General features: G+C 41.9%; 1 protein-coding gene across 14 annotated transcripts in view; it reads left to right on the top strand.

Annotated features, from left to right (window-relative positions):
* The window catches only part of DOCK9 (dedicator of cytokinesis 9), a 433,207-nt gene that overhangs the window by 225,285 nt on the left and 193,985 nt on the right, over positions 1-13,937 (top strand). For all 14 annotated transcript variants that reach the window (XM_073614422.1, XM_073614424.1, XM_073614413.1 and 11 more), the window contains exons 10-11: positions 12,643-12,717; positions 13,490-13,630. In XM_073614422.1, coding sequence (XP_073470523.1) covers positions 12,643-12,717; positions 13,490-13,630 — 216 coding nt within the window. The remainder of the gene's footprint in view (positions 1-12,642; positions 12,718-13,489; positions 13,631-13,937) is intronic.

Below are 13,937 nucleotides of genomic sequence, written 5' to 3'. Positions count from 1 at the left end.
CGTGGTAGGTCTGCAGGCAATATGGATTCAGGGACTCCGCGCAGTTTGATATTGTTCCTGCGAGATCTGTCCTCTAAATCGGCCAGCTTGGCGCGGATCCATGTCTGTTCCTCTCTCATGTCAGCACATACATCCATGACCTCATTCACTTTGGTAGTGCAGTCACTCATATCATTTTCAATGCATGTCACTCTGTCATCCATTATGTGTATTTCTGAGGAGATTTTTGCAAAAAGTGAGGAGAGATCTGTCATAAGGGAGGTCTGCAGTGATAGGAGCATGTCCTTTAACGTGGTGTCCATAACAGGCTGCCCTGAGGTGGGGAAGGCTGCCATGGATGAATGCAGGGCCTGATTGCTGAGAAGGGAGTTGAAGGCCTGGGCCTCAATTTGTGGGGTGGGCGGCCGCTGCGGCGGCGCATCGATCCTCATTTTAGCCTTAGCAGGGCTATTCAGGAGGTTGTCTCCCTCCGGGGGGTGAGGGGGTAAGGCTGGGGGGTCTGGTGTGACTGGATCTGCCAGGAATTCGTCCTGCAGATCCGTGTATGTGTCCCGCGGCGCGGCCTGGCCGGCGCCATCTTGGGAATCACTAACCTGCTCCGCCGGCTTGTATGAGAATTCAGTAAGTTTCTTTGGCTTATATTCCGGGTTTCTCTTCCGAGATGTGCTGGCCATGGTCTCCGGTGTGTGGGAGGCTAGGATGGCTCTGGATGAGCTTCGTTGTGCGGCCTGAGTAGCTGGATTATCTCCCCTGTGAGACGAGCTGAGGTATCAAGCGTCCATCTACAGCTCCGGTCGGCCACGCCCCATGATCACCTTTTTATTATTTGTTGTCAGTGAAGTCCTAAAAGGACACCTGTACTCAGAACATGGAACATTTCATTGCTAGTTGCCTGGCTTTCATTTTAACCCATTGGTTTAGTGTTTTCTCACTCACAAACATGGAACAAGTATATAGAAGGAGTTCTGACTTTGCTTGTTGCACAATTGTTCTGGGCCAGTGATTCAGAAGGTAACAAAACTAGACATGGCCAAGATACTAGTATTTCTTAATCATACGTTACAAGACACAGGATGAAGTATTCTGGAACCAATGGGCCATCCTGCCACCTTCAGAAAAAATTGAGCACTGGCAAGCAAAGCTGTAAGGGCTACCCATAAGAAAACCTCCAACTCCCAAAATGTTTCCCTTTGTTAGTTTTCTTCAGAGAACTGGCATCTCTAATCCAAGAGAAGCAACATTTTTTCACTCTTTATCAAGACAAGTTTCCTCTGTCAAGATTCTACGTTGCTGCAGAGTTATTGGGGCTCCTGTTTGCAGATACTTAATTGGCTGCTACCTCACTTTGCTGGAGAAGGGGGGTGGTGTAACACTCAGGAAGCAGATAGAGGGCCGGTCTATAATGTCACCATTTGGGCACTTGATTCTGTGTTTAATGAATACCATGTGGTGCAATGTGCTGCGATAGCCGCAGGGTGCTTTATAGGTACAGGACCAAGGTTCATTCATCTTGTAGAATCTAGTCAGTTAAGACCAGTGTTGGATCTAGCCGGTCTGATGTGGGAGTGCAGCAAAAAATGTCAGGGCAGATTACAGTTGGTTTGCAGGGCAGTGTCAAATGTGTGGCTGTGGGAATTGAGTAATTTTTTGTTCAACCTGCTGGTTGAACAAAAAAGAAAAAAAGACCAATGTGTGGCCTGAGCTTACTTTAAACAAAAACTTCAGCAACAGTTGAGACAATGAACACCTTGGTCAGGTCTGTGTATATCTATGCATGATGTACAGGGATTCAGAGTAAGCAATAAACAAAGCATATCTCAATGCAACAGTCTGGATGAGCGCCATGTTTATATCAGAGTCCTTCCTTACCTCAAAGCCCCTGGAATTCTCCCCATATGTCAGAGTCCCCCCTTATATCCAGAGCCCCCCCCCCTCCCCCTTACATGCACAGTTGCAGAAAAACTTCAACTGCAAAAAATTGGTGAATTGCAAGGCTCAACCCAAATTGGTGCAGTGGGGCATGTGAATGTAGGCCATGCCTGATAAGCGCCATTGATGTCACTGCACAGGTGCACACCTGGACCTGCCCTGCTGACTTACCTGTCTTATTGACAAGAGAAAAGTGCCTTTCTTTTTACAAATGGTTTGCAACACAGAGCGGGGGGGGGGGGGGGGGGGGGGGGTACACATGCTGCCACTGTGATATTTTGTTAACTGTGGCAGGAATTATAGCCTCAGTTGCTTTCTGCAAGCACAGTGTCTGCTTACTGTGTCCCATTCAAGTGAATGAGTCTGATCTGGAAGCACACCACAACTGCGTGCAATGCACATGGTTGCTGTGCACTAGTGTGGGGTTCTAGGGATTAAAGCAGGTGGTAAGAAGGTGATACATCACCTCCTCGCTGCTTGCCAAATGCTTTCTGAAAAGCGATCCGAATGCAGGTCGCTCTTCACAGACCCAAGCACATGTAAACAAACCCCTAAAGGAATGCTAGGGCTGTACAGGAAGGGGTTAAAATGGAAGAATCACAAACTTGTGAGTAAAAACCCCATCAGTTACTCAAACTAGCAGATTGTCGCTCATTTCCCACCAGTACTAAAGTTGTCCCTTAGTTAACTGCACATGAACAGAGAGAGGAAGGGAGGGAGTTGGAAAGAGTTCAGTGCAAAGCTCAGCTCACTCACCTCAGTTTGGTCTTGTGATTCAGGCAGAGGAATCAATCTTGCAGCCACCATGTAGTCTCCGGCTACAGTGCTTAAAATTTCCTGCCGACACATCTTCTTAGGCACAGCACTGGCCCGGGGATTAGAGTTTGGGCAGGGCAGGCACTAGGAGAGAGAGGGACCAGGAGCACATCATCCCTCTCTCCTCCCCTGCCCGCGCAGGGAAAGGGGGGGGGGTGTGCTGGCTGGGCCCTGTGAGACTGTCACAGGCACTCAGCCTTGAGAGATGCAGGAGCTGTGGAAGACAGCTTCTTCTGATGGACAAAATCTACGGGTTGCCTAAGGGGTGGCGGAACTGAAGTCCCCCCCCAGCACCCCCTAGGTCCGGCCATGTTGAAGACCCCTGTGTGCAAAGACTGAATGGGGCTTGTCCCCGACACCCTATCTTATCTGCCTGGGGAGTGCCATGCACTTGAAGATGGCTGCAGGGATTAGGGCTCTTGCCCTTTAAATGAGCCCAAGGCGATTCTCCAGCCCCTTAAGGGTTTGTCAGCAGAGCTCCAGGTATGACAAATAAAGTCTCGGCTTCTTTTGCCCTCTTTACCACATACACCTGCCTTCAGTTAGAATCACAGGTGGTACCCCCTTCTGCCCTACAGTGTAATGTGAAGACCCCTTGGAGTTCCCACACCTATACCATAGCAGATCATAGGCACAAATGGGGCTGCCCTGGAGGATCCTGCCTGTTCATGTTTGACTAACAAAGCAAGGGGTATCTGCAGCATTTCCCCTGTGGACCTCTGGGGCAGCTTTTCTCCCAAAGGGTCATACTTTGTGTGCCAGAAAGAGAGATTTCAGTTTTTTTTTTTTTTTTTATTACAACTTGTTCACTGTCCAAAAAGCGAAAAAAGAGACTGTCCTCATACTGAATCTGAATACTGACTCAACAGATTTTTTGGGGCTCAGAAGTTCTGCATAAATTTTTGCCTGGTCACTCATTGCTTCCCTCCACCCAGGGGATATGGGAACGGCTTTTCTGGTCATCTTGGATGTGTGCTTACACATTCCCATCTTCCCAGTGCTTCAGTGCTACCTGCACTTTGCTGTGGATGTACAACATTACCAGTTTGTGGCCCTTCCCTTTTAACCTGTCCACTGCACCTCGGGTCTTCACCAAGGTGGTAGCCCTTGTTCTTGCTCTTACGGGGCATTACTATTATGGGATATCTGGACAACCTTTTTCTCCAAGAACAGTCAGCCATCATCCTTTGCATATGTTCAAGGGGATCCTAAATCTCCAGAAATGAGGGTCTTTGCCCTGATGGTGCCCTCCTTTGAGGCAGTCCCCATATGCCCAATATCATTCTAGATTGTTGCAGTTCAACGTTCTGGCAGCGTGGGAAAGGCAGGTTCAGTCTCTGAACCATCTTTTGCCTGACTCTCTAAACCTGGTGCATAACAAGTCCATTACTTGGCCTGGTGCATAAACGGTCCAGCGCTTCAAACAGGGAAATCTTTCCTCCCAGTGGTCTTCAAGATTCTCACAATGAATGGGAACCCATTGGGCTGGAGAGGAGTCTTCCACAGTTTTTCAGTGTAAGCTTGGAAGATCATCTCCAGATCAATGTCTTTGAGCTCAGAGTGATGGACCCAAACAAAGCCACCATAGTGGTTTACATGAAACAGCAGAGCAGAGGCAGAAATATTGTGGCTCAAAGAAAAACAGAAAATGTACTTTGAACTTGGATGAAAAGTCGTGACCAATAAAATTCTCAATATACTGTTTAAAGCATATGTCATTAAAAAAAAAAGTACATTGCTGCAATGCATGCTCCATTCCCCTATGTTTTATCTCATTTAAACATGCTGCAAGTACTATAAAAACTCTTGGTGTGCCGGAAATGTAGTGTGCTTTTACTTTTCTTATTGACCTGACAACACAGTGTATTTTGGCTGTGAATTCCAAAGCTTGTGCTGTCAGCCTATCCTTCTTCATATCTGACTCATTTCAAAGAACCCAGATCTCTCCTCATCTCCCTCCACCCTCGTCATCTACATAACTCTCATTATGCAGAGTCAGAGAATCTATCAACTCAAAAGATTTTTGGCAAAATTTAAGTGGTATTTTTTGCACTTATCAAACCAAACAAAAGAAATCTAAGAGCAGATCAACCTCCCTTCCCCAGCCCCTCACTACTTCAAACATTCATAAAGAAATGCAGTGTAATGCAGTGTAAAAACAACCTGGCTCGGTGTGCTGACATTTTACACCCAGCCAGATGTTTTCTAGGCATGGTGATTGAGAAGTTATGAGGACAGATTAGGTGGGGGGGGGGGGCAACCTCTGCACTCCAGCTGTGGTGAAACTACAAATCCCATCATGTCTCTGAATCTAGGAGTCATGCCTGTAATTGTTAGGGTCTTGCAATGTATCATGGGACTTGTAGTTTCACCACAGCTGGAGGGCTGAGGTCGCCTACCCCTGGATTAGGGGATCATGTCAATGGATGTTTTCGTGCAAATGAGGTTTATTTGAAACACAATTCAAACAGCATTATTCATTTGAACAGAACTGCATGCATTCCAATGGAAAGTACAGCGTTTAACAAGAATGCTCCTAACCATGCAACATGAAGTCTTAAAGTAATTTTACAGGTAACATTTAAAATACTGCATTGTAAAATTAGTAAATGGCTGGACTAAAGTATGGGCTTTTTTTGCCAGTCGTTCAGTTTTTTAGCCATGAAAATATGTGAGAGGCTGGCGAGGGACTAAATTCAAAAATTTGTGATAATGTTGTTATAAGTAAAAACTAGCATAGATTTATGAAAGTAAATTCTTGTAAGACCAACCTGTTGGCATACCTTGAGAAAGTTAGTAGGAATTTAGACAGAGGGCATCTGGATTTTACTGAGGCATTCGCCACAGTTTCACACAAATTCTGGTGAACTCCAGAAAGTTATAAGTTAACGATGGAATATTCTTTCCAAGAGATGTAAAATAGGCAACTTACAGTTCTAGTATTCTAATGTGATACCAGTTCACGTATGAACTAGTTTAATTTGAGTTATGTATATCACTGCTAATTACCAGACATGATGTATCTTGTCAACATGTTTAATCCTGATGTAAGCCTTTAAATAAAACGTTATTAGAGCAGTAAAAATGTGAAACTCTTACAAAAGTGATATTCGCTAAAAGTATTGATTAGTTTAAAAAATGTACAGTCATCATCATATATAGGGCTATGGGAATTATTACATTTGCTAGGAGGTTGATCAGGGATTTATATGATCTCATGACGAAGGGTTAAATAAATCTTTATGTCTTAACAGTTTGCAGCTTTGGCATGTGTTAGTAAAACTACACATACTGTGTCAAGCTATTTCTTAATATATCCAGGTGAATTATAACGCACTTTTTTTTTTTTTTTTTGGTGGTAAATAGTAATGGAAATCTCCTGAATCTGGGCTTTTCCTTTGCTTAAAGATTTTTGAAAATAATTTAGCTGTAGAATTCTTGCCAATACCATGACCTACCACCTAAGACCACCCCAAAACAAATTATTCTCTTCCGGACAATTGCTGGGATACCAAATGTATGTGTATGTTGTTTGTACCCGCAGTAGGGCCCAGAAATAAAAGTCACATACAGGCGGTCCCCTACTTACAAACATCCGACTTACAAACGACTCCTACTTACAAACGGAGTTGGACAACAGGAAGTGAGAGGAAATCTACCCCTAGGAAGGGAAATTCTCTCCTGTAAGAGTTAATATGGGGAAAAGATGTCTCCACTGATGCTTTATCACCAATCCTTGTTTCCCTAATAACCCACAATTTTCAAAATCCAATTGTCATTGGGACAGAAAGTGAGGTGAAATCTTCTGAACAGGGGCACAGACAGCAAAACAAATGTTACAGGGGTGATGACCCTTCCCTATGCTATCCAAAAAGCCTAAAAGATAGATTTTTTGGCTGGAGCTACACTTAAAAAATGTACCTGTTCCGACTTACAAACAGATTCAACTTAAAAACAATCCTACAGCCCCTATCTTGTTTGTAACCCGGGGACTGCCTTGCCTGTATTGTTTTTTTGGTTTTTTTTTACCCTAAAACACACTGACATGAAAGCATTTTTACCCCAACACTTCATATTCCTGATATGTTCCTACTGTACCATGTACTAGTATAAGAAAGTATCCTGTTCTCTTTGTATTCAGCAGAGAAACAAAAAGGGGGGGTCTCCGGCGCTCCGCAGCATGTGATGTCTAAGGTAAATAGTACAATGGTAGAATTAATAGCACATTAACATAGGGCAGGCAAATTCTAGAATGAGGAGGCAGCTATCCTCAGAGGGTGTCCATTACCTCTGTTGATAATCAATGTTGAAAAAAGAAGGGGTGTGGAGGCGCCAACTGTGGTAGCTTGTTTATGCAAAAATGAAAGTTAGTGTAACAATTACACTTACTGGTTCGCAGGGTAGAGGTGTTTCTTTGAGATGGAAAGCGTCCTGGGATGTGCTGTTATCTTGTTTCCGGCTCGGATTTAATTCCCTCAGGCGTCTGGGTGTGGAGTCTGTAAACAGGCTGAACCGCTGCATCCAGTGCATGGAAAGCTCCACGCTGACCACTCTGGAGCGCAGAAGCGGAGATGACGTCACTAATGCATGGCAAATGTCCAGGCTGGTGTTGGGGATGATACAGGGATAGTACAGGCTACGCGCTCGGGGCTCACAGCTCCTTCTACTGGCCTTTTTGCTCCCTGGAGGAGAGCAGCTTGAATATATAGTGGAGGCAATTAGGGTAAAGTGTATGGGCTCTTTGTATTGCTTCCTTTGTGAAATCCCTGGTGTTCCTGCCAGTCCCTTTGCTGTCCCATTAAAAACTGACCACACTAAGCATGAGATCACAACGTGGTCAGTTCTCTAGCTATGTTGTGAACTGTGTGCTTTCCTCCAATGATCAGACTTGTCCTGACACGCCCCATTGCACAGTCATTCACTGGGAAGCTCAGTCATTCACTGGGAAGCTAAGTGTGCTGCTGTTTCTCTTCCCCACAGCTCTTATGCAGCTGAGAACAGAAGAAATATGATCACTTACAAATAAGGGGGAAAAGGTATTCATTTTTTTTTTTAATCTCTAGACAAAAATGTTTTGCATTTCATTTCTATTTTAATCTGAATGGCTTGTTTTACAAGGTGATCGTTTACAATCACTTTAACTGACACTGGTACTAAGTTAAAGTTTTTTTAATCCTGCCTCAAGCACATGGACTCTGAACTTTGACCTTAAGCCTGGCCTAGATCAAACCCCTGATATAACTATTTTAACTTTTATTTTTTATTTTTTTTACACAACTTTTTTGGTTTGCAATTTTTTTTTCTAGCAAAGACAGAAAGATACAATGTATCTTTTTCTCCATTCCAGAGGATGGGAAAAAAACACAGGGGCAGGAGCACTACACAATGATCATGTGATCGGAAACTGGAATTCCTGGCTCCCGATTGTTTGTATGGGGCCCTGGAGCTGTTGGTGACAGCTGGTCTCTGTGCCTGGAGTCGGCTGTGCAGTGCGCTCCCAGCATAAACACACATATGCACATTTGTGGCCCCATGGAAAATGACCCGCTTTAGTGAGACCCATATATGTGTTTGCTTGCCGGGAAGAGGTTAAAGGGCATAGGTTTTTCTAAACAAAGCAGCGTTTCGTAAATCATAGAAAATGTTTAATTTTCTTACATCTGTTAATGTGACGGGTCGGTTTTAAAGAGTATTGTCACTTAAACTGATTACGTTTCTCCATGTTTTTTTTTTGTTCTGAGACACAGAACTCAGCCCGACCCCCACCTCCTGCTCCCTCACTGGCTGTGATTGACAGCAGCGGGAGCCAATGGAATTGTGTAATAGAGTATTGAAAGAGGAACCAGATATGATGCCTAAATGTACCTAAAACTAAAATCAAGAATAGGAACCGTGGTGGGAGTACTTTCATCCCAATACTCTCAAAAAAGGAAAATAAGGAACTATTGTTGGCAGCACAGACAAATGGACTCCAAAACGTGGATATGCATGAAAAACAACATACAAAATGTTATTCTAATGGCAAGAACTTTATTAGATAGATAAATGGATTAAAAAAATATGAGCGGCTGATACAGGTAAGTTCAACACAGTGATGGTAATGTGAACATAACCTTGATATTAGGTGCAGATTAACAGAGACACCCAATTGTATGCTCTTCTTCAGGGATGCTCCTGTTTAATCTCAAGGGTGTTCTATGATGTGAAAACAACAAGATAGATATATATATATATATATATATATATATATATATATATATATATATATATATATATATATATATATATATATATATATATATATATATATATATACACACACACACATACATGTGTTGAAATTTTAACAAAACCACTAACTGAACTGCATTGGATAGGAATATGTACTTAAGCCGCAATTAAAAGCAAAGCGAGGATGCACAGGTGATTCCTAGTGAGACCGTAAGGGGCGAGAAAGGCCCAACCGGCCAGACAAGGAGGCTGCTGGGGCCACCAGAGGCTGTAAACAGCCAGTCTAGAATACCACCACTATATATAAGCTAAAAATATATAATAAGATATTTATATAGAGCTGCATGTCTGTCCATATAGTCATATTTGACAAAACTTATTTAAAATGGCAGGATTGAGTGTGGAAAGAAGCTGGAGTAATAGGAATGCCAACTGACAAAAGTTGAAGGTGTTAGTGGCAGGTATGCATTGCAGCATGTGGGTATCAGTTCTAAATGTGTTACTATAACCAAGAAAAAGCAGAATGAAAAAACTGCAAAACTACTGGTGAAAAAATTAATCGCAAGCTGCCAAGCATAAATGGCAAAAGGAGGGTTGGTTATTACATACCTGCAGCAGGTGGCCGAATGCCGACAGTACACTCGAGGTGACTATTGAGACAAGCAAAGTGACTGGTAGCAGAGAATAGCTGGTGATTTATATAGGAGGTGGTAGCATGGAAAAAAAAAAAAAAAAAAGTTGGTGGATTCCAATCATTGGCGGTTCGCCACTGGTAGGTCCGCCTTCTCTCCACTGATTTTATTTTTTTAATCTATCACCTCATATACAATCCACAAGCTATTCTGTGCTACCAGTCACCTCGAGTGTCCTGTCGGCATTCGCCCATCTGCTGCGGGTATGTAGTAACCAAACCTCCTTTTGCTATTTATGCTTAACTGCTTGTGATTAAATGTCTCATTAGGAAGCACCTGTGCATCCTCGTTTTGCTTTTCATAATTATGGCTAAAGTCTTTGCTCAGTAAAGACTATATTGATCTACAGGTACCCACGTCCCAAATATTGTCAGAAAAAAATGGAAGGAAGTTGGGGCAGTAGGATTTTCACAGTAACGTCACAGGACATACACAAGATGTTTCTTAAAGGCACAAATTTTATTATATACAAAAAAGTTTTTTCCTCAGATATTAAATTACACAATACAGGAATAACATTAACATTCCAACTATACAGAGATATCCCTCTTGACGGTTGCTATACTTCCAAAAATTGGGCCCACTTTTGCCTGGGAAGCTAGTTCCAGAGTGAATAACTATGTTATCTTGGCATGTTTTGCGGTGTAACCACTTCTTCAGGAGAGGGATAGAGGGAGTACAATACCCAGAGTCAGGCTGAGCCTAACCCAGGGCCAACATGGCGACAATCCAGCAAATATCACTGGGCGAGCATTGGAGCAGGTAAATGATTGGCCACCGTTGTGACACAATCTTCCTTTTTTTAAAATCAATAATCCATTTTCCAGTGAATAAGCGATGTGTAAAAAGGCTGGACCCTAAGATTGGTTAAAATGGACTATTTTCAAGCGGCTGAAGCCCACTTAGACTTAGGATGTAAAAAGGTCGTGAGTTCAACAATAAAGCATATCCAGCAAGAGCTGTTTACAGCTTATAGGCTTGCTTTAAGGATATAAATGGGAGATATTGTATGGAAAAGCAGACCATCAATCAGTCTCTGGTAGCTGAACCCTCATGCAAGGGGGCCCGTCTGTGTGCATCCACCACCTGCAGAATTTTGGAGTTTAGAAAAAAAAAAAAAAAAAAGGTGAACAAAGATCACTTTAGCCTTTAAACAGGAGCATCCTTGAAGAGGATTGGATGTCTGTTGATCTGTACCTAATATCAACGTTGTGTTCACATTACCATCACTGTGTTGAACGTACCTGTGTTAGCCACTCATATGTTTTTAATCCATTTACCTATCTAATTAATTTCTTGTCATTGTAATCAAATTTTGTACGATTATTTTTATACATAGCCACGTTTTGGAGTCCATTTGTCTATGCTGCATTTGTTCTCTTCTAAAACTGTATAATGGGTTAAAAAATATGTGTGCAGGGTAAAGATTATCCTATGGTGATGTAACTAAGCAAACTTCTGGCAGTTGGTCATCCTTTGTGTGTGTTTATTGTGAATTGTACAGTAGGTTTTGCTGTTTTCTTAGCACTTCAGCTGACACATGCTTCTCTACCACTTCCTCACCAGCTATTCAGTTCAAGGGTTCACAAATTCCCAGTGTGGTTATGCTGGCTCTCAATCTTCTGTGCTGTCGTCATCATCTTTGGTTTGGATTGTACTTAAACATCTGGAGTTAGGCTAACATCTTCACTGTGGCACAGTTGTATTTTAATTGTACAAATTATAAAACAGTGTGCTATGAACTTCTGAACACTAATAAAATCTAATCAATTATGGTTTGGCAAATGTTGCTGGAAAGCCTAATGAATAGCAGGTGGAAAGTAGCTGTATATTGTTTAAAAAAATGTTTCAATTACAAATAAATTGCCCCCTGCTGCTCTTAATGGTTATTTATTTTGTGACATAATCCTGTATGCCAGAGTTTATGTGTAAGTAATATACAGTATATGATTTTTATCTGTTAGTGAGATGGAAAACAAAGCATAATTTCCTAAAGCTGTGTGCCTCCATTTCTGTATATTGTTCATTTTTTTGCATTATTATGATGGTTATTTTTAGGGTTATTTGATGAGCTGCAAACTCACTCTCTGTGTACTTACCTATTCCAACCAATGTCTTTCATTATTGGAAATAGTCATGTAGATACACTATATGGTTAAAAGTTTGGAACACCTCACCATCGCAGTATATGTGCTTGTTGGGCATGCCATTCCAAAACCATGGGCATTAACACGGTATTGCCCGTCAGTTGTCTGCAATTTGTCAGAAATTTGTTTTTACTCATCCAGAAAGAGAATTTGTCAGGTTAAGTGGTTGTTAGGCGAGAAAACGTGGTTCACTGTCTGCATTCCAATTTATTGCAAAGGTTTTTAATAGGGTTGATGTCAGGGCTCGCTGCTGGAAGGACCTTTATTGAAATTGTTTCAACAAGTTTGGAAGCCAAACAGTATACAATGGCATTGCGTGCAGTAACATTAACAATAGCCTTCAGAGCCGGGGAATGCCCAAAGGCTATGTTCTGTACTTATACAAATCATCTTTCAGTGAAAACAGCTGAACACAATCATTTGAAGGAGTTTACGCAGACACTAACTACACCTGACCATGACCCTGCCACCGATTTTTGGAGCATTTTAGTAGGTCCTGACCACTGCAGACTGGAAACATGCCACAGAAACGGCAGTTCTGGAGTTGCTCTGTCCCAGTCTTCTGGCTATTACAATTTGGCCCTTGTAAAAGTTGCTTAAATGCTTACGCTTGCCCATTTTTTTCTGATTTCAACAGATCAAATTCAGGGTTCATTTGGTGCCTAATAGATCCCACCTTTTAGATGCCATGTAACCAGATAAGCAATGTTATACTTTATGGGTCAAGGATCATAATGGTATGGCTGATCTGTGTGTGTGTGTATAGTTATACCCTTAAAAAAAAAAATATATATCAAACAACTTGTTTTCTATATTTATTTTTCTAGAGTACAAGAGAAGCAGAAGCCAAATTGAAAAATGAAAGCAGAGTCAAGCTTTTTGCTTTGGATTCAGACACACAGGTAAAAACTAGCTGCATGCATATATATTGTAAGTTTTTTTTGGTTGCATAATCTTTTCACCTCACTGGGCTCAGAATAAGGTCACCTTTTGTAAAAAAAAAAAAAATAATAATAATAATAAATGCACATCTTTTTGCAGGTAAAAAATGTGCATTTGTTATTTTTACTGCGGCCCTGCAGGTGCCGTGCAGGGCTCCTGCAGACACTCAGTGTAAACTGTCAGTTACGCACTGCCAGGAAGACTGAATGAACTACCTAGAGCGCTCAACAGCACACTGGTAGCTCATTGAAAACTGCAAGCCGACAGCCGTAAAGGCTGTTGGCTTTTGTAGTTTTCTTATTTACAGAATACTCTGAATGATACGGCCAGATAGGCGGAGCCCCACACGGCCGCATCTTTGTCTTATTTAATTGTGACAGTGAGCGGTGGGGAGAAGATCCCCACTCGCTGTCAAAGGGGGGGGAGATTGGTTGGGTGCGGGCGCCAGAGCAGTAAAATTTTACACATTACGCCCTAAATATGGGTGTAGCATGTTACAAAAGGTGAACTTGTTCTTTATTTTAAGTAAGATCATTGTTTAATGAGCTAACCCATCATTGAAAGTGCCCAATAAGTAGCACGTTTTGTGACATGGATAGTCTCTGCCAGAGCAGCCTGCCACTATTTTATGAGCATTTGCTGCCCTAAATTAGTCATAAGAAAAATTATCCAGCACATGGATTTAATTGCTTTATAATTTTGAGTTTAACAAACCCATCTTTGTCCTTGCAGAAGCTTGACTTCTCTGGAATTGAACCAGAGGTAAAGCCCTTTGAAGAGAAGTTTGGGAAAAGGATACTGGTGAAATGTAATGATTTATCTTTTAATCTTCAAAGCTGTGTGGCTGAAAATGAAGAGGGACCTACTACAAATGTAAGCATCAAGGAAATCCAGTGTAAAAACAATATTTCTATATATAACTGCAACTGGCAGTGCTGCTGGTATTTAGCCAGATACTCTCCTGAACTATTCAGACTCTCCTCCTTAAACAACTTACCTGTTTAACGACCGCTCTGACTTGCAACTAGCTCTTAACTTTTTTGGGCAATGTACATCATTGTATTGTACAGTACAGGATTTTTGTTTATATTTTTGTGTTCCTTGCTTATGCAAATTAAAACTGTTATTGAGTTGGAGTTTTGTGTTTAGACCTTTTTTCAGAGTACTATAGTTAAGAATG

This window comes from Aquarana catesbeiana, linkage group LG02 (assembly GCF_042186555.1).
Source record: "Aquarana catesbeiana isolate 2022-GZ linkage group LG02, ASM4218655v1, whole genome shotgun sequence".
NCBI lineage: Eukaryota > Metazoa > Chordata > Amphibia > Anura > Ranidae > Aquarana > Aquarana catesbeiana.
This window is presented reverse-complemented; position numbering and strand designations above follow the sequence as displayed.